At 53.2% G+C, this 19,526-nt stretch overlaps 1 protein-coding gene across 1 annotated transcript; it reads left to right on the forward strand.

Moving 5' to 3' along the window:
• The first annotated feature begins 404 nt into the window (after positions 1–404).
• Positions 405–17,897, forward strand: LOC142923945 (uncharacterized). Its single transcript, XM_076064965.1, has 5 exons — positions 405–411; positions 910–1,181; positions 1,608–1,978; positions 10,505–11,376; positions 17,842–17,897. The coding sequence occupies exons 1-5, from the start codon at positions 405–407 to the stop codon at positions 17,895–17,897; spliced, it is 1,578 nt and encodes a 525-aa protein (XP_075921080.1).
• Positions 17,898–19,526: the final 1,629 nt, after the last annotated feature.

Consider the following 19,526-nt stretch of genomic DNA (forward strand, 5'->3'; position numbering starts at 1 on the left):
ATGTAGATGCCACTGGTTCTTCACGTTATGTAGATGTAGATGCCACTGGTTCTTCACATTCTGCAGATGTAGATGCCACTGGTTCTTCACATTCTGCAGATGTAGATGCCACTGGTTCTTCACGTTCTACAGATGTAGATGCCACTGGTGCTTCACATTCTGCAGATATAGATGCCACTGGTTCTTCACGTTCTGCAGATATAGATACCACTGGTTCTTCACGTTAGAAAGATTTAGATGCAACTCTCTCCCCACTCTCTCTGTCTCTCCACCCACCACTCCACTCACCACTCCACCCCACCACTCCACCCCACCACTCCACCCCACCACTCCACCCACCCTCTCCCCCCCACCACCACCACCACCCCCCCACCACCACGCAGCCCTCTCCACCGATCCGCGCGATGGAGCGTCGCCCGCAGCGGCCGGAGGAGCCGCGGAAGACTTCACCGGCGTCATCAACAACATCAACAACAACATCAACAACAACATCAACATCATCATCAACAACACCAACATCAACATCATCAACATCAACACCATCAACAACATCATCAACATCATCAACATCAACAACATCAACGTCACTATCAACATCATCAACATCATCAACACCATCAACATCATCAACATCATCAACACCAACATCATCAACACCAACATCATCAACACCATCAACAACGTCATCATCATCATTAACATCATCAACAACATCAACATCATCAACATCATCATCATCACCATCAACAACACCAACGTCATCCTCAACATCCTCAACACCATCAACATCATCATCATCAACAACACCAACAACAACACCATCCTCAACATCATCAACAACAACATCAACGTCATCCTCAACAACGTCATCCTCAACAACACCAACATCAACGTCATCATCCTCAACAGCAGCGTCAACAACAGCGTCCGCTCGTCGCCTCCACCGCTGCCCCCTGTGCCCGTACTCGTCGCCGCGCGGGGGCAACCTCCGTCAGCACCGGCTGACGCACACGGGAGAGCGGCCGCTCCTGTGCTCGGCCTGCGGCCGCCGCTTCGCCCTCGCCTCCGCCCTGGCCTCGCACTGCGCCTCGGCCTGCCGCGGCGGGGGCGGCGGTGAGGCCGAGGGGCCGAGGGCCGAGCGCCCGCGGCCCCACCTCTGCTCCGTGTGCGGGGCGGCGTTTGTGGCGGCCCGGCACGCCAGGCAGCACGAGCGGCGGCGGCACGACGGCGGGCTGCCGCGGCCGCCGCACCGGCCGCGGCGGCGGCAGCAGCAGCAGCAGGGGCGGGGTGGTGGCGGTGGTGGTGATGGTGGCGACGGTGGTGGCGGTGGTGATGGTGGTGGTGGTGGTGGTGATGGTGGTGGTGGTGGTAGTGGTGGTGGTGTTGGTGGTGGTGTTGGTAGTGGTGGTGGTGTTGGTGGTGTTGGTAGTGGTGGTGTTGGTAGTGGTGGTGTTGGTGCCGGTGGCAGTGTTGGCGGTGTTGGTAGCGGCGTCGGTAGCGGCCGCGGTTGTGTTGACGGCGCCGCCACTAACCACCACCACCACCACCGCGCTACCGCCTCTACCACCACCGCCTCACCGCCGTCACCGTCACCACAACAACAACAGCAACAGCAACAACAGCCGAAGCCTCCGAAGCCCCCGAAGCCTCGGCCCCAGTGCGACGTCTGCGGCTCGTCGTTCGCCTCGCGCGGCTCCCTGCGGGTCCACCTGTCGGCCCACGCGGGCCTCAGGCCTCACGCCTGCTGTGTGTGCGGCCGCGGCTTCGGCCGCGCGGCCCTGCGCGACAAGCACCAGCGCATCCACCTGGCGCGGCCGCTGAGCTACGAGGCCCGAGCGGCGCGCCTGATCCCCGCCATCGTGGCGGCGCGGGAGAGGGCGGCGGAGGGCGGAGGAGGAGGAGGAGGCGGAGGCGGTGGAGGAGGAGGCGGTGGAGGAGGCGGAGGAGGAGGCGGAGGAGGAGGAGGAGACGCGGGAGGGTGAGTGGGTAGAGGGTGGCGTGGGTGGGTGGAGGGGTGAGTGGGGGGGTGGGTGAGTGGGTGGGGGGGTGAGTGGGTGGGGGGTGAGTGGGTGGGTGGGTGAGTGAGTGGGTGGGTGGGTGGGTGAGTGAGTGAGTGGGTGAGTGGGTGAGTGAGTGGGTGAGTGGGTGGGTGACTGGGTGAGTGAGTGAGTGAGTGGGTGAGTGAGTGAGTGGGTGAGTGGGTGAGTGAGTGGGTGAGTGAGTGAGTGAGTGGGTGGGTGAGTGGGTGGGTGAGTGAGTGGGTGGGTGATTGAGTGGGTGAGTGAATGAGTGAGTGGGTGAGTGGGTGGGTGAGTTAGTGGGTGACTAGGTGAGCGGGTGAGTGAGTGAGCGGGTGAGTGAGTGAGCGGGTGAGTGAGCTGGTGAGTGGGTGAGTGAGTGAATGGGTGAGTGGGTGAGTGAGTGGATGGGTGAGTGGGTGAGTGGGTGAGTGAGTGGGTGAGTGAGTGGGTGAGTGAATGAGTGAGTGGGTGAGTGGGTTGGTGAGTGAGCAGGTGAGTGGGTGGGTGAGTGAGCAGGTGAGTGGGTGAGTGAGGGAATGAGCAAGCGGGTGAGTGAGCTGGTGAGTGGGTGGGTGAGTGAGCGAGTGGGCGAGTCGTCAGTATGAATGTTCATCCCCCTCGCACCGTCGTACGTAGCCAGCCGCCCTAATCGCAGGCGCGGGTGAGCCCTTTGCGCGAGTGGGTAGATGAGTGGGTGAGCGAAGGGCGCGCTGCCATTCGTCCGTCCGGAGCTAGACCGGTACCACCTGGGGACGTCCGTTGTATTCAGGAGGTCTCATGGACTGGTCCTGGTGTGTGTGTGCGTGCGTGTGTTGAGGGAGAGGCTGACATCCTCAACAGCAACCACCCACCTCCTCGGTGGTACCGGACGGTTAACGGGCTAGGGGGGGGTGGGTGGGGAGGAACGGCAAATTGAAGCAATTGGGCGGGACCCCAGGATCCCCCATCACCGCCCCGGGGGGTGGGAAAAACCGCGTAGCGGCGCGAGCCTCGCCTCGTTGACGACAAGTCTAGTCGTCTGGTCCAACGGCAGCGGGAGAGACTGAAGGGGCTCTAAGAAAAGCCGTCTCTGGGGTGTGGACCAATCAATGGCAAGGACAGTGCCGATATCATTATCAGAGTTGCTTGCGTTTTGACTGTTATCGCAGACATGATCCCCTTATTATTATTATGAATGATCGCCTTGTGTGAAGCTGTCAGCTTTGGTGCCAGATAAAAGGGTAAAAACCCTATTGCTATATCTTGCTACCGGCAAAGGAGGTCTCTTAATGTAAATGCTTAACACCCCGAAGCTCCCAATAACTCTGATGGCGCGCTGTTTTTTGAGTTGTACGCCTTTTGGTGTCGTCTGGTCCAACGGCAGTGGGAGAGACTTAAGGGGCTCTAAGAAAAGCCGTCTCTGGTGTGTGGACCAATCAATGGCAAGGACAGTGCCGATATTATCATCAGAGTTGTCTCTGTTTTGTTTGTGTTTCGACCGCTTGCGTTGTGGTTATCGCAGACATGATCCCCTTATTATTATTATTATTATGAATGATCGCCTTGTGCGAAGCTGTCAGCTTTGGTGCCAGATAAAAGGGTAAAAAACCTATTACTATATCTTGCTACCGGCAAAGGAGGTCTCTTAATCTAAATGCTTAACACCCCGAAGCTCCCAATAACTCTGATGGCGCGCTGTTTTTTGAGTTGTACGCCTTTTGGAGTCGTCTGGTCCAACGGCAGTGGGAGAGACTTAAGGGGCTCTAAGTAAAGCCGTCTCTGGGGTGTGGACCAATCAATGGCAAGGACAGTGCCGATATCATTATCGGAGTTGTCTCTGTTTATGTTTGTGTTTTGACCGCTTGCGTTGTGGTTATCGCAGACATGATCCCCTTATTATTATTATGAATGATCCCCTTGTGCGAAGCTGTCAGCTTTGGTGCCAGATAAAAGGGTAAAAAAAATCCTATTACTATATCTTGCTTCGGGCAAAGGAGGTCTCTTAATCTAAATGCTTAACACCCCGAAGCTCCCAATAACTCTGATGGTGCGCTGTTTTTTGAGTTGTACGCCTTGTGGTGTCATCTGGTCCAACGCCAGTGGAGAGACTTAAGGGGCTCTAAGAAAAGCCGTCTCTGGGGTGTGGACCAATCAATGGCAAGGACAGTGCCGATACCATTATCAGAGTTGTCTCTGTGTTTTGACCGCTTGCGTTGTGGTTATCGCAGCCATGATCCCATTATTATTATTATTATGAATGATCCCCTTGTGCGAAGCTGTCAGCTTTGGTGCCAGGTAAAAGGGTAGTAGTAAAAAAACCCAAAAACCTCTTACTATTACCAACAAAGAGAGCTACTCGGGGCGCTAAGTTTCGTTAAAAGTTTAAAAATTTACGTGAACGCTTTAAATTCACCGCCCCGGGGGGTGGCCGGGCGGGGCGGGCGGGCGGGGGTGTTTTAAAACCCCCCCTTCGCCATCAATTTAAGTACCACTGAAAACCACGCGTTTAAAATCCTAACTAGGCTTGCGCCGGGTGCCCCGGCGGGGGGATGCTGTGAGGTGTCTGTGGCGGCGTCTCCTGGCCAAGCCCCCCAATTTGGCGGAGCCGGGAGACTGAACCCCGTACCCTCGGGGTGGGGGGGGGAAAAGCCACCGCTGGTGGCCACGTGGAATGTCCGAACGCCCCACTGCGACTGCGGAGGAGAGGCTGCCACTCCTCTGTCGGGGGCTGGACCCCGGTACCGCCTGGACCTCTGCGGCATTCGGGAGGTCCGGTGGACCGGCTCTGGCTCTTGGCCGCCATGAGGGGTGGACAGTCCTCTGTTCGGGGCAGCGGGGAGACCGCCAAACAACAGGGAGTGGCTCTTGTTCCGAACAAAAGAACGAAGGGGGCCGTGGGAGCGTGGCGGTGAGGTGTGGGAAGCTGTAAGCCCCAGGCTACTTTGGGCTCGCCTTCCCATCAGCAAGAGGTGAGCAATAGTGGTGGTGCTGGTTGCTTACGCCCCCACCGAAGACGAACATCTGTGGAAGGATGCAGGCAAGGCCGGTGAGTCTGATGCCTTCTATGACCTCCTGTCACAGGTGCTGGCTAAAGTGGCCCCTCGGGATAGAGTCATCTTGTTGGGCGACTTCAATGCCTGAGTTGGTCACGATGCTGGCACCTGGTCTGGGGTGATTGGAGGGCATGGGCCAGATCAGCTCAATAACAACGGTAGGAGGCTGCTAGACTTCTGTGCAGCCCATGGGCTTGTAATTGCCAACACGCTGTTCCGGCATCGGCGCATCCACACAACATCTTATGGATGCACGCCGGGTCCAAGCAAGAACATCTGCTGGACTACGTAGTGACGGACCAGCGGATGCGGGCCCATGTCCTTCACACCAGGACCTACCGTGGAGCTGATCTGCCCGCTGACCATCGGTTTGTCATCTGTAAGATGCGCCTGCCATTCTTCCACTCCGGTGGTGGGTGTCCATCTAGGACCCCATTCAAACCCACGGTGGCCTGGTCTTAGCTAGGTGGCGACAACTGCAATCGAGAATTTCACCATCGCCGCAAGGATGGGCGGTGGTGGTCGCGGGTTGCTGAAGAGATGGAATCTGCCTCAGCGGGCCCGTGATCCCAGATCGCTCTTCCAATTCCGAAGAGAAGCAACTCGCAGCGCCTCGCTCATCGCCATCCTCGAGGTAATGAACGGTGATCCAATCTCCGACCCCCTTCCACCCCCCCCAGGAAGAGGTTCGCACATGAGCTGAGTATTTCTGCGAGGTCCTGGTGGGAGGGGAAATCCCTCAGCCTGGGAAAACGTCGCGGGACGAAGTGGGGACGGCCCTGTTTGCCTCGAATATTGGAAGAAGGAAGGTTCTATTCGGTAAAGTCGCCACGTAGGCAAAAAATTAAAATTAAAACAACGACAATCACGACGTTTCGGGCCACAGCACAAGGGGCCTTCATCAGGCGAAGGGACCGGACTGGACTGTCTCGAGTGAAACGCAGCCAAGCTCAGACCGCGGGACCTTTGAGCCGTGATGTTCGAGGAATCGAGGTGCCTTGACACGGGAATTGGTGTAAAAAAAAAAATCGGCATTGAATTGGCGGACTTGGCATGATGAACGGTGTAGAGGCGGTGAACTTTCGCAGGTCGGCGAGGGCGGGGGGGGCGAGGTGTGAAAAGGGAAGGGAACGGATTCTGCGAAGCACGGCTTCCCCCCCAATGTTCCGTTTGGAATTGATGAAAGCTACCGTGCTGCCCCTACTTGACTGCTGTGACGTCTTTTCTAGATTTGAAGCTTCCGTGACTGCAAGGGACCCGCACTCTTTGACTCTATTCGGTAAAGTCACCGCGTAGGTAAAAGTAAAAGTAAAAAAAAAAATGAAACGGCAAAAATCACGACGTTTCGGCCACAGCACAAGCGGCCTTCATCAGGCGGAGGGACCTGACTGTCCAGCGGATGGCGTCGGGAGTGAAGAAAGCCAAGCGCTGGTCGCCTCCTTTTAAGCTGCGAGGGGGTAAACTTGACAAAGGAAATCAGCATGAAACGTACCACTACTGACGAAGCTTGGAAATTAGCACAAGATGATAATACACCACCCTGGGAGTTTGGAGTGCCACTACTAGAATGAATATATACTGTACCGTTGAAAATTAGTTACATTTTTGGTTCGATTTAGAACACCTTTCCAATGGTTGCTTAATTTGAAACCATCTTCTCGGTTGAAATTGTGTCTGCGTTTGTAAATCTGAATTGCCTCGTGAACAAATCTCTGATAAAAACCCATGGGTTTTTGCAGAGAGCCTTGGTATCGGAGAAAATTATATCGTGATCGCCCACAGCATTGTAACAGCGATCAGCTACGGACTTTACCGAATAGAACCAAAGAGTATGGATCCTTGCAGTCACGAAAGCTTCAAATCTCGAATTGAGGTGCCATCTGTTGAGGAAGTACGGAAGGCTATCAGGAAAAGTTCCGGGCAAAGATGATCTCCCAAGCGAAAAGCTGAGGGAGGGTGGCGTTTGTGCGCAGACTGCCCAACATGACATCATAATAACAGTCTGGACGACAGGACAGGTTCCGCAGGATTGGAAGAATGCGCTAGTAGGGCCCCCCTCTTCAAGAAGGGGAACCGCACAGACTGTAACAACTACAGGGGCATCTCACTCCTCAGCGTGCTGAGAATTGTCCCGGCAAGGATTATTCAACACCGCCTTGCCAGGCACGCTGAGGAGAGGCTTGCAGAGCCCCAATGTGGTTTCGGGACAGATGCCATATTTTTTGTCCTGCTACAGCAGAGGTGTAGGGAATTCCAATAAGACCTACATCTTTGCTTTATTGACCTGGTCAAGGCCTGTGATACCATCAGTAGGCCTGGGCTCTGGGTTGTTCTTCGTGCTTTTGGAGTACCTGACCCTCTGCTCACGATCATTAAGGACCTTCATGATGGTGAGCGGGCCAGGGTAAAACTACGTGGCCGGGAGTCAGAGCCATTCCCTGTACACCTTGGGGTGCGACAGGGATGTCCTCTGGCTCCCACATTATTTAACATCTATTTCGACCACGTAGTTCGTGAAGCCTTCGATGGCTGTACCGGATGAATTTACATCTGGTACAGATACAATGGGAGGCTGATCGATGCCCAGTGCAGTCAAGGGTTGGCTCCCTATTGGTCAACCACGTTATGTATGCCGATGATCTGGTAATTACTGTTCACTTAGAGGAGGAGTTGGAGATGCTGCTGCTGAGACTGGAGCGTGCCACTAAGAGGTGTGGCCTTACCATCAGCTCCACCAAAACTAAGCACCAATCGGTGATGAGGCAGTTGTGGAGAGAGTGGAGAGTTTCCCATACCTGGGCAGTGTGCTCATGACCAGCTCCAGTTTAACAGCAGAGGTCTCACTCCACATCAGTCGAGCGGCAATATATTTTCAATGGTTGCGTAACGCTGTGTGGAAGCTACCTGGTCTGTCGCTCCGCACGAAGCTTCAGGTCTTCTCGGCCACAGTAATTCCCTCCCTTCTCTACGCTCGCGAAACGTGGACTCCCCTAATGGAACATCTTCGCCGGTTAGAAACATTTAGGCTGGCCTGCCTGCGATCCATCCCGGGTTTAACCAGGCTGGATTGTGTGCGGAGCTCACAAATCCTTGAAAGATCTGGGCAAAGTCCTATCGGTGAGCTCCTCCGGCAGGCACGGCTGCGTTGGCTGGGTCATGTCGCCCGCATGCCCAGCCACCGCATGCCGAAACAGCTTTTGTTTCACCGGATCGAGGGGGCTAAACGGGCTTGGCACGGGCTAGAGAAGAGATGGAGTGATGTGGTACAGGAGGACGTGGAGCTGAGTGGACTTGCCGATGACCGGTACCAGCGGTGTCAAGATCGGCCTCTGTGGAGGAGGCTCGTGAAGGACGCTGCTACTGGGCAGTTGGAGGCAGTCGCCCTCCAACAACAACGGAGGGCGGAGGAGCGACGCTCACAACAACGAGCGGAGCGCCGGGTGGCTAAAGCACAGCAGGTTGGCACAGTAGGGGGCACAGGTGGTGCACCAGCCACTCATCTCAGTCATCTCAGTCAGTCGACCCGTGGCACCTGGGTCTGCCCCGTGACCTCCTGCCAGCGGGCGTTCGACACTTCACGTGGCCTCATCGTGCACATGGCCTGGCACAAGCGTCGTGGTGACGTCACCGCCACTTAGTGGCGAATGGCGGTTGTTGTTATTGTAGTGGATAAGAGAGGCTGCTACTCCTCTGTCCGGAGCTGGACCAGCTGTGTGTGTGTAGTGGATAGGAGAGGCTGCAACTCCTCTGTCCGGAGCTGGACAGGTTTTGTTTGTGTAGTGGATAAGAGAGGCTGCTACTCCTCCGTCCGGAGTTGGACCGGTGGTGTGTGTGTAGTGGATAGGAGAGGCTGCTACTCCTCTGTCCGGGGCTGGACCGGCTGTGTGTGTAGTGGATAGGAGAGGCTGCTACTTCTCCGTCCGGAGCTGTACAGGTTTTGTGTGTGGTGGATAGGAGAGGCTGCTACTCCTCCGTCCGGGGTTGGACCGGAGCTGGACCAGCTGTGTGTGTGTGTAGTGGATATGAGAGGCTGCTACTCCTCCGTCCGGAGTTGGACCAGTGGTGTGTGTGTAGTGGATAGGAGAGGCTGCTACTTCTCCGTCTGGAGCTGGACTGGCTGTGTGTGTGTAGTGGATAGGAGAGGCTGCTACTCCTCCGTCCGGAGCTGTACAGGTTTTTTGTGTGGTGGATAGGAGATGCTGCCACTCCTCTGTTTGGAGCGGGACAAGTTTTGTGTGTGTGTGTGTAGTGGATAGGAGAGGCTGCCACTTCTCTGTCTGGAGCTGGACTGGCTGTGTGTGTGTGTAGTGGATAGGAGTGGCTGCCACTTCTCTGTCCGGGGTTGGACCGGAGCTGGACTGGCTGTGTGTGTGTAGTGGATAGGAGAGGCTGCTACTCCTCCGTCCGGAGCTGTATAGGTTTTTTGTGTGGTGGATAGGAGAGGCTGCCACTCCTCTGTCCGGAGCTGGACAGGTTTTGTGTGTGTGTGTAGTGGATAGGAGAGGCTGCTACTCCTCCGTCCGGGGTTGGACCGGAGCTGGACCAGCTGTCTGTGTGTGTAGTGGATATGAGAGGCTGCTACTCCTCCGTCCGGAGTTGGACCGGTGGTGTGTGTGTAGTGGATAGGAGAGGCTGCTACTTCTTCGTCCGCAGCCGGACCGGCTGTGTGTGTGTAGTGGATAGGAGAGGCTGCTACTTCTCCGTCTGGAGCTGGACCGGCTGTGTGTGTAGTGGATATGAGAGGCTGCTGCTACTCTGTCCGGAGTTGGACCGGAGCTGGACCAGCTGTGTGTGTGTGGTGGATAGGAGAGGCTGCTACTCCTCCGTCCGGAGTTGGACCGGAGCTGGACCGGCTGTGTGTGTGTGTGTGTGGTGGATAGGAGAGGCTGCCACTCTTCTGTCCGGAGCTCGACCGGCTGTGTGTGTGTAGTGGATAGGAGAGGCTGCCACTCCTCTGTCCGGAGCTCGACCGGCTGTGTGTGTGTAGTGGATAGGAGAGGCTGCCACTCTTCTGTCCGGAGCTCGACCGGCTGTGTGTGTGTAGTGGATAGGAGAGGCTGCCACTCTTCTGTCCGGAGCTCGACCGGCTGTGTGTGTGTAGTGGATAGGCGAGGCTGCCACTCCTCTGTCCGGGGCTGGACCGGCTGTGTGTGTGGTGGATAGGAGAGGCTGCCACTCTTCTGTCCGAAATTGGACTGGTTGTGTGTATAGTGGATAGGAGAGGCTGCCACTTCTCCGTCCGGAGCTGGACCGGCTGTGTGTGTGTAGTGGATAGGAGAGGCTGCTACTCCTCTGTCCGGAGCTGGACAGGTTTTGTGTGTGTGTGTGTAGTGGATAGGAGAGGCTGCCCACTCCTCCGTCCGGAGCTGGACCGCTACCGCGTTTCTCACCTCTCCCTTCCTCCCTCCTCTCCCTCTCCCTCCCGCCTCCCTCCGCGCCCGCCCGCCGCAGCCCCCTCCCCCGCCCCGCCGAGCCCGACCCGCCGTCTCCGGCGGCGGCGGGCGCCCGCCGCCGGAGCCGCCTCCGCTGCGAGTGGTGCCCCTACTCGTCCGAGCACGCGGGCAGCATGCGCTACCACGCGCGCGTGCACACGGGGGAGCGCCCCTACGCCTGCGGCGACTGCGGCCGGCGCTTCGCCGTGTCGGGCCAGCTCCGGAGCCACGCGCGCGTGCACACGGGGGAGCGGCCCTACGCCTGCGGCGTCTGCGGCCGGCGCTTCGCCCGCTCGGGCCAGCTCAGGAGCCACTCGCGGGCCCACCAGGAGGCGGGGGAGGCGGCGGAGGCGGCGGAGGCGGCGGAGGCGGCGGAGGCGGCCCGGAGGCGGAGGGCCGCGGGGTGCCTCTGCGGCGTCTGCGGCCGCGCCTTCTCGGCGCCGGCCGCGAGGAGGCGGCACGAGCGGTCGCACGGCGGCGAGCGGCCGCACTCGTGCGGGGCGTGCGGGGCCGGCTTCGGCCGCGCCGAGAACTTGCGGCGGCACCGGCTGCGGCACTGCAGGGGAGGGGAGGGAGGCGGCGGTGGCGGAGGAGGCGGTGGTGAAGGCGGCGGTGGCGGAGGAGGCGGTGGTGAAGGCGGCGGTGGCGGAGGAGGCGGTGGTGAAGGTGGCGGTGGCGGAGGAGGCGGTGGTGGTGGTGGTGGTGGGGCGAGGGGGAAGGCCAGGGGTGGTGGTCGACGTGGTGGTGGTGGCGGTGGTGACGGTGGTGGTGGTGGTGGTGGTGGCAGCGGCGGTGAGGCTGGGGCGAGGGGGAAGGCCAGGGGTGGTGGTGGCGGTCGACGTGGTGGTGGTGGCGGTGGTCGTGGTGGTGGTGGTGGTGGCGGTGGTGGCGGTGAGGGTGGGGCGAGGGGGAAGGCCAGGGGTGGTGGCGGTGGTGGCGGTCGTGGTGGACGTGGTGGTGGACGTGGTGGTGGACGTGGTGGTGGACGTGGTGGTGGCGGCAGTGGCGGTGTTGGTGGGAAAGTGAAGAAGATGGGACAGGAGGATGAAGAGGCGACTAGGGGAAGAGGTGGTGGCGGTGGCAGAGGGGTTGGTGGGACAGCGAGGAAGAGGAGGAAGAGGGAGGAGGAAGAGGTGGTTAGGGGAGGTGGAGGCGGAGAAGGTGGTGGTGGTGGTGGTGGTGGAGGTGGTGGTGGTGGTGGTGGTGGGGTTGGTGGGACAGCGAGGAAGAGGAGGAGGAGAAGAGAGGAGGAGGGGGAGGAGGAGGAGAGAATCCAAAGAGGAGGAATTCTGAGGAAGTTGACTGTCAAGGAGACACTGGGAGGAGGAGGTGATGGAGGTGATGGAGGTGGTGGAGGAGGTGATGGAGGTGGCGGTGGAGGTGGTGGAGGTGGTGGTGGAGCCACTGGGCAGACGCTGACGACGACAAGGAGCCCAGGGGAAGACACACGGGTGGACGAGGAGGAGGAGGTGGTGGACAAGGAGGAGGTGGTGGACAAGGAGGTGCCGCTCTGCGTGCTGGAGCTGCTGCAGACGGAGGTGTGGGTGGACTTGGAGAGTGGCGGTGGCGTTGGTGGTGGTGGGTGGGAGGGTCTGGCGCTGGTGGAGTTGGAGTGAGTGGGTGGGCGAGTGAGTGGGTGGGTGGGCGAGTGAGTGGGTGGGTGGGCGAGTGAGTGGGTGGGCGAGTTAGTGAGTGGGTGGGCGAGTGAGTGAGTGGGCGAGCGGCAGGGTGAGCGTTTCAGTTTTCAGCTTCATGTATTTTTAGTATGGAGCCCTGTGTGAGCCATTCGGCTCTTGAATCGGAGTGCAAACCTCAACAAACACAAAAACAAAAAAACACGAACATGAAAAAAACGTCTTAAAGCGACTACTACGTGTGTATGTGTGTGTGTGTTGACTGTGCAAAACAGAAAATCCAGGGGGAAAAAAAAAACCCAGCAAAATATTCCTGAAAAAGCAAGCACCGTGTACACCACCAACACTGTGTGCAAAAATCCCAACGGGATGCAAGGTCAAACAACAACCACAACAACAACCACAACCACAACAACCACAAGACACAACTTAGATTAAGGCCATCAGTCTAACTCCGTACTTACAACAACAACAACCACAAGACACAACTTAGATTAAGGCCATCAGTCTAACTCCGTACTACAACAACAACCACAAGACAACTTAGATTAAGGCCATCAGTCTAACTCCGTACTTACAACAACAACAACAACCACAAGACAACTTATATTAAGGCCATCAGTCTAACTCCGTACTTACAACAACAACCACAAGACAACTAAGATTAAGGCCATCAGTCTAACTCCGTACTTACAACCACAACCACAAGACAACTAAGATTAAGGCCATCAGTCTAACTCCGTTACTACAACAACCACAACAACCACAAGACAACTTAGATTAAGGCCATCAGTCTAACTCCGTACTTACTACAACAACAACCACAAGACAACTTAGATTAAGGCCATCGGTCTAACTCCGTTACTACAACAACAACCACAAGACACAACTTAGATTAAGGCCATCAGTCTAACTCCGTACTTACAACAACAACAACCACAAGACACAACTTAGATTAAGGCCATCAGTCTAACTCCGTACTTACAACAACCACAAGACAACTTAGATTAAGGCCATCAGTCTAACTCCGTACTTACAACAACAACCACAAGACACAACTTAGATTAAGGCCATCAGTCTAACTCCGTACTTACAACAACAACAACCACAAGACACAACTTAGATTAATGCCATCAGTCTAACTCCGTACTTACAACAACAACCACAAGACAACTTAGATTAAGGCCATCAGTCTAACTCCGTACTACAACAACAACCACCACAAGACAACTTAGATTAAGGCCATCAGTCTAACTCCGTACTTACAACAACAACAACAAGACACAACTTAGATTAAGGCCATCGGTCTAGCTCCGCACTGCAGCAAGCGAAAAACACGGCCAGACACAACTAAAAAAAAAACGCTTTCGAGATCACCAAAAAGTGAAGCCGTGAATCGCGATGGAACGATCATCACCCGGGACTGCGACCCCCAATTCGTAAACGGCCAAAACTGCGCATGAACAACGTCTAACGCCAAAGCCTGGAGGCGCAGCTGGCCGTCCGAGCCACTCCACATGCAACAACGGGAGCCGAGCTCTTTGGGTTCTATCCGGTAAAGTCGCGGAGGTGAAGATAAAATAACAGAAAATTCTCGGCCACGACACAAGGGGCCTTCGTCGGGCGACGGGACACCGGGCTGTCCGGAGGGACAGCGCTGGAGTGAACCGGAGCCACGCTCGGGCGTTTAAGCTGCGCGAGAGGAATCGAGGTGCCTTGACAAAGGAATTGGCATGAAAATGATGTACTGGACCGGCACGGTGTGGGGGGTGGTGGTGGTGGTGGGCGGGGGGAGTTTAAATAATGTTGGTGTGAAGGGAAATAAGCTGCTGTCAAAGTTTGCGATGCCGCTACTTGAATAAATATATACTGTACCATTGCAAATTAGTTTAATGTTTGGTTCGATTTAGAACACCTTTACCAATGATTGCTTAATTTGATCTTCTTTGGTTCTTTCGGTAAAGTCACGTAGAATGATAATAAAATGATAAATTGATAAAATAAAATAACACAATAATATTCTCACGACGTTTCGGCCACAACACAAGCGGCCTTCATCAGGTGAAGGGGGCGAGACTGTCTGGTAGGACAGCGCTGGAGTGAAAGAGCCACGTTCAGATACGGCCTTTTAAGCTTAGAGTCGCGGCATCTCTTCAGAAAGGTGAGAGACTCGATTAGTTGAGCCTTCTAATCCCGAAGTCTGTTGAATGATCTTAAGGATGTGTGGAATCCCTCCCCATAGAGGCGGTTAAATTTCGATTTAAAGCTTTCGTGACTGCAATGATTCATCTTCTTTGGTTCTTTCGGTAAAGTCACGTAGAATGAGAATAAAATAATAAATTGATAAAACAAAATAACACAATAATATTCTCACGACGTTTCGGCCACAACACAAGCGGCCTTCATCAGGTGAAGGGACCGGACTGTCAAATAGAGCAAGCCAAGATCTACAAGTATCTTGTGGTCATCCCTGGATTCGAACACCGAAATTTGAAGATCACGTCGATTGCATTGGTAAAAAGACGCGGGCAAAAATTGGGTTTGCCGTATCGACACAAGCACTGCTTTGCTTCCCCCCAATGTTCCGTTTGGAATTGATAAAAGCTACCGTACTGCCTCTACTTGACTCCTGTGACATCTTCATCAGGCGGAGGGACCTGACTGTCCAGCGGACGGCGTCGGGAGTGAAGAAAGCCAAGCGCCGGTCGCCTCCCTTTTAAGCTGCGAGGGGGTAAACGCCAAACGCCTTGACAAAGGAAATCAGCATGAAACGTACCACTACTGACGAAGCTTGGAAATGAGCACAAGATGATAATACACCACCCTGGGAGCTTGGAGTGCCACTACTAGAATGAATATATACCGTACCGTTGAAAATTAGTTTAATGTTTGGTTCTGTTTAGAACACCTCTCCAATGATTGCTTAATTTGAAACCATCCTCTCGGTGAGAAATTGTGTCCTGCGTTTGTAAATCTTGAATTGCCTCGTGGACAAATCTCTGATGACAAAAAAACCCGTGGGTTTTTGCAGAGAAACTTGGTATCGGAGGAAACTCTATCGTGATCACCCACAGCGTTGTAACAGCGATCAGCCTCGGTCAGGGTGGGGGGGGGTATCAACATGTCTCAAGCGCGCCTTTAAGATCGGCATCGTCCGGAGCGAAAACAAGTTTTATTTTAGGCCGCTAAAATTCCCCAGTTTCACGCTAATTTATATGCTAACTCCTCTCCCCCCCCTCCTCCGTTCACACACCAGCATCGTGCCAATCCCCCAGTTGCACGCTAATTTATGACTTTAACACCCTGCCAATCCAACACATTACATTAACACGGCTACTTCAATGCCAAATACTCCTGTTGATATGTAAACTCTGGCTTTAACGTAGCTACTTCCGTAACCAGTTACATGCTAATAACTCACACTAACATGCTAATCTCCCAGTTGCACACTAATTTATGACTTTAACACCCTGCTAATCTTAACACATTAACACGGCTATTGTAATGCCAAATTATTCTGTTGATATGTAAACTCTGACTTTAACATAGCTACTTCCGTGACCAGTTACATGCTAATCTCCCAGTTGCACACTAATTTATGACTTTAACACCCTGCTAATCCAACACATTAACACGGCTACTTCAATGCTAAATTCTCCTGTTGATATGTAAACTCTGGCTTTAACGTAGCTACTTCCGTGACCAGTTACATGCTAATTTATGACTTTAACACCCTGCTAATCCAACACATTAACACGGCTACTTCAATGCTAATTTCTCCTGTTGATATGTAAACTCTGGCTTTAACGTAGCTACTTCCGTGACCAGTTACACGCTAATTTATGACTTTAACACCCTGCTAATCTAACGCATTAACACGGCTACTTCAATGCCAAGTTATTCTGCTGATATGTAAACTCTGACTTTAACATAGCTACTTCCGTGACCAGTCACATGCTAATTCCTCACGTTAACATCATGCTAATCTCCCAGTTACATGCTAATTTATGACTTTAACACCCTGCTAATCTTAACACATTAACACGGCTACTTCAATGCTAAATTCTCCTGTTGATATGTAAACTCTGGCTTTAACGTAGCTACTTCCGTGACCAGTTACACGCTAATTTATGACTTTAACACCCTGCTAATCCAACGCATTAACACGGCTACTTCAATGCTAAATACTCCTGTTGATATGTAAACTCTGACTTTAACATAGCTACTTCCGTGACCAGTTACATGCTAATCCCTCATGTTAACATCATGCTAATCTCCCAGTTACATGTTAATTTATGACTTAAACACCCTGCTAATCTTAACACATTAACACGGCTATTTTAATGCCAAATTATTCTGTTGATATGTAAACTCTGACTTTAACGTAGCTACTTCTGTGACCAGTTACACGCTAATTTCTGACTTTAACACCCTGCTAATCTATCGCATTAACACGGCTACTTCAATGCCAAATTTTCCTGTTGATATGTAAACTCTGGCTTTAACATAGCTACTTCCGTTACCAGTTACACGCTAATTTATGACTTTAACACCCTGCTAATCTTAACACATTAACACGGCTACTTCAATGCCAAATTATTCTGTTGATATGTCAACTCTTACTTTAACATAGCTACTTCCGTGACCAGTTACATGCTAATTCCTCACGTTAACATCATGCTAATCTCCCAGTTACATGCTAATTTATGACTTTAACACCCTGCTAATCTTAACACATTAACACGGCTACTTCATTGCTAAATTCTCCTGTTGATATGTAAACTCTGGCTTTAACGTAGCTACTTCCGTGACCAGTTACACGCTAATTTATGACTTTAACACCCTGCTAATCTATCACATTAACACGGCTGCTTCAATGCCAAATTCTCCTGTTGATGTATAAACTCTGACTTTAACGTAGCTACTTCCGTGACCAGTTACACGCTAATTTATGACTTTAACACCCTGCTAATCCAACACATTAACACGGCTACTTCAATGCTAATTTCTCCTGTTGATATGTAAACTCTGGCTTTAACGTAGCTACTTCCGTGACCAGTTACACGCTAATTTATGACTTTAACACCCTGCTAATCTAACGCATTAACACGGCTACTTCAATGCCAAGTTATTCTGCTGATATGTAAACTCTGACTTTAACATAGCTACTTCCGTGACCAGTCACATGCTAATTCCTCACGTTAACATCATGCTAATCTCCCAGTTGCACGCTAATTTCTGACTTTAACACCCTGCTAATCTTAACACATTAACACGGCTACTTCAATGCTAAATTCTCCTGTTGATATGTAAACTCTGGCTTTAACGTAGCTACTTCCGTGACCAGTTACACGCTAATTTATGACTTTAACACCCTGCTAATCTTAACACATTAACACGGCTACTTCAATGCCAAGTTATTCTGTTGATATGTAAACTCTGACTTTAACGTAGCTACTTCCGTGACCAGTTACACGCTTATTTATGACTTTAACACCCTGCTAATCCAACACATTAACACAGCTGCTTCAATGCTAAATTCTTCTGTTGATATGTACAATCTGGCTTTAACGTAGCTACTTCTGTGACCAGTTACACGCTAATTTATGACTTTAACACCCTGCTAATCCCAACGCATTAACACGGCTACTTCAATGCCAAGTTATTCTGCTGATATGTAAACTCCTTTGTCAAGGCGCTCCGCTCTGCTCCTCCCACACAGCTTTTAAGACGCTGCCCAAGCGCCGTCTTTCCGGACAGTCCCGTCTCTTCACCTGAGGAAGGCCGCTTGTGTTGTGGCCGAAACGTCGTGAGAATTTTATTGTGTTATTTGTATTTTTTGTGTTTTTTTTTTTTTTAACGTGACTTTTCCCGAATTAGAACCCCAAGAGTGTATGGGATCCTTGCAGTCACGAAAGCTTGCAAATCTAGGAAGGGCTCCTTGTGCCGTGGCCGAAACGTCGTGAGGATCTGTAGCCTGTTGTTGTGATTACTTTATTATTTTTTCTCCTTTTGACGAGGCGGTGACTTTGCCGAAAGACCCCCCCCCCCAGGAGTTGAATTCTCGAGAGCAGTTTTGAGAGACGGGCCTCATTGGTAGCGGTTCGAGTTGCAGTCTGTCGGCGGATAGCATTCCCGGCCCCCCACCCCTGGGGGGTGGGTGTGGGTGGGGGTGGGAGCAGCGCTAGCGAAGGCCCTTCCTCCGTTTTTTCTGTTTAAATTTTTTTGTTTACGGCAATAAGGGGGAATGCGAAGCTGGTCAAATGAGCCGAGGGCAACCCCCCCCCGAGGTCAGATTTCGTTTCTTCGAAACGGGAGAGGGGGCGGATCCAGCGGCAGGTGGCCCTGCGGAGTGTTGCTTTGCGAGCGCGTGGTGAGCAAGCAAGGTCCGGTGCACAGGCCGTCGAACACGGAGGGGTGCCGACAACTTGACCCGGTGTGGGGATCGCGGTGGCGGGTCCCTGCGTGGGCAGTCCAATGCAAACCGTAGGACCTCGGCGATAGATTGGGAGTCAAGCTCCTTAAAGCACAGTGCCTGGCGCTGGGTTTTTCCACGGCGTCGCAGCGCTCCCTGGCTCTGGTCGGTAAGGTCACGTGGGGTAAGAAAAAATTAGAACGGGGAAAATCGCGACGTCTTTCGGCCGTAACACAAGTGGCCCCCCCCGTCGGGTGAAGGGACCAGACTGTCCAGCAGACGGTGTCCACGGGGCAACTGAAGATTTACAAACGCGGAACACAATTTCCCACCGAGAGGACGGTTTCAAATTAAGCAACCATTGGAGAGGTGTTCTAAACCAGAGCAAACATTAAACTAATTTTCAACGGTACGGTATATATTTATTTATTCTAGTAGTGGCACTCCAAACTCCCAGGGTGGTGTATTATCATCTTGTGCTAATTTCCAAGCTTCGTCAGTAGTGGTACGTTTCATGCTGATTTCCTTTGTCAAGGCGTTTGCCGTTTACCCCCTCGCAGCTTAAAAGGAGGCGACCGGCGCTTGGCTTTCTTCACTCCCGACGCCGTCCTCTGGACAGTCTGTTCCCTCCGCCTGATGAAGATGTCACAGGAGTCAAGTAGAGGCAGTACGGTAGCTTTCATCAATTCCGAACGGAACATTGGGGGGAAGCAAAGCAGTGCTTGTGTCGATACGGCAAACCCAATTTTTACCCGCGTCTTTTTACCAATGCAATCGACGTGATCTTCAAAATTCGGTGTTCGAATCCAGGGATGACCACAAGATACTTGTAGATCTCGGCTTGCTCTATTTGATTATTATTTAAGGAATGTAATTGGGTGGGGGGGGGGGGGAATTTAACTTCCTGCTTTAGTCCCGGTGAGAAGCATAGCACCTTGGTTTTGGAAGTGTTCAGGACGAGTTTTAAGAGCAACTAGCTGATGTTGTAGTTT

The sequence above is a fragment of the Petromyzon marinus genome, unplaced genomic scaffold (assembly GCF_048934315.1).
Source record: "Petromyzon marinus isolate PM22_M1 ecotype Great Lakes invasive population unplaced genomic scaffold, UKy_Petmar_22M1.pri1.0 PM_Scaffold_92, whole genome shotgun sequence".
In the NCBI taxonomy this organism is placed as follows: Eukaryota; Metazoa; Chordata; class Hyperoartia; order Petromyzontiformes; family Petromyzontidae; genus Petromyzon; species Petromyzon marinus.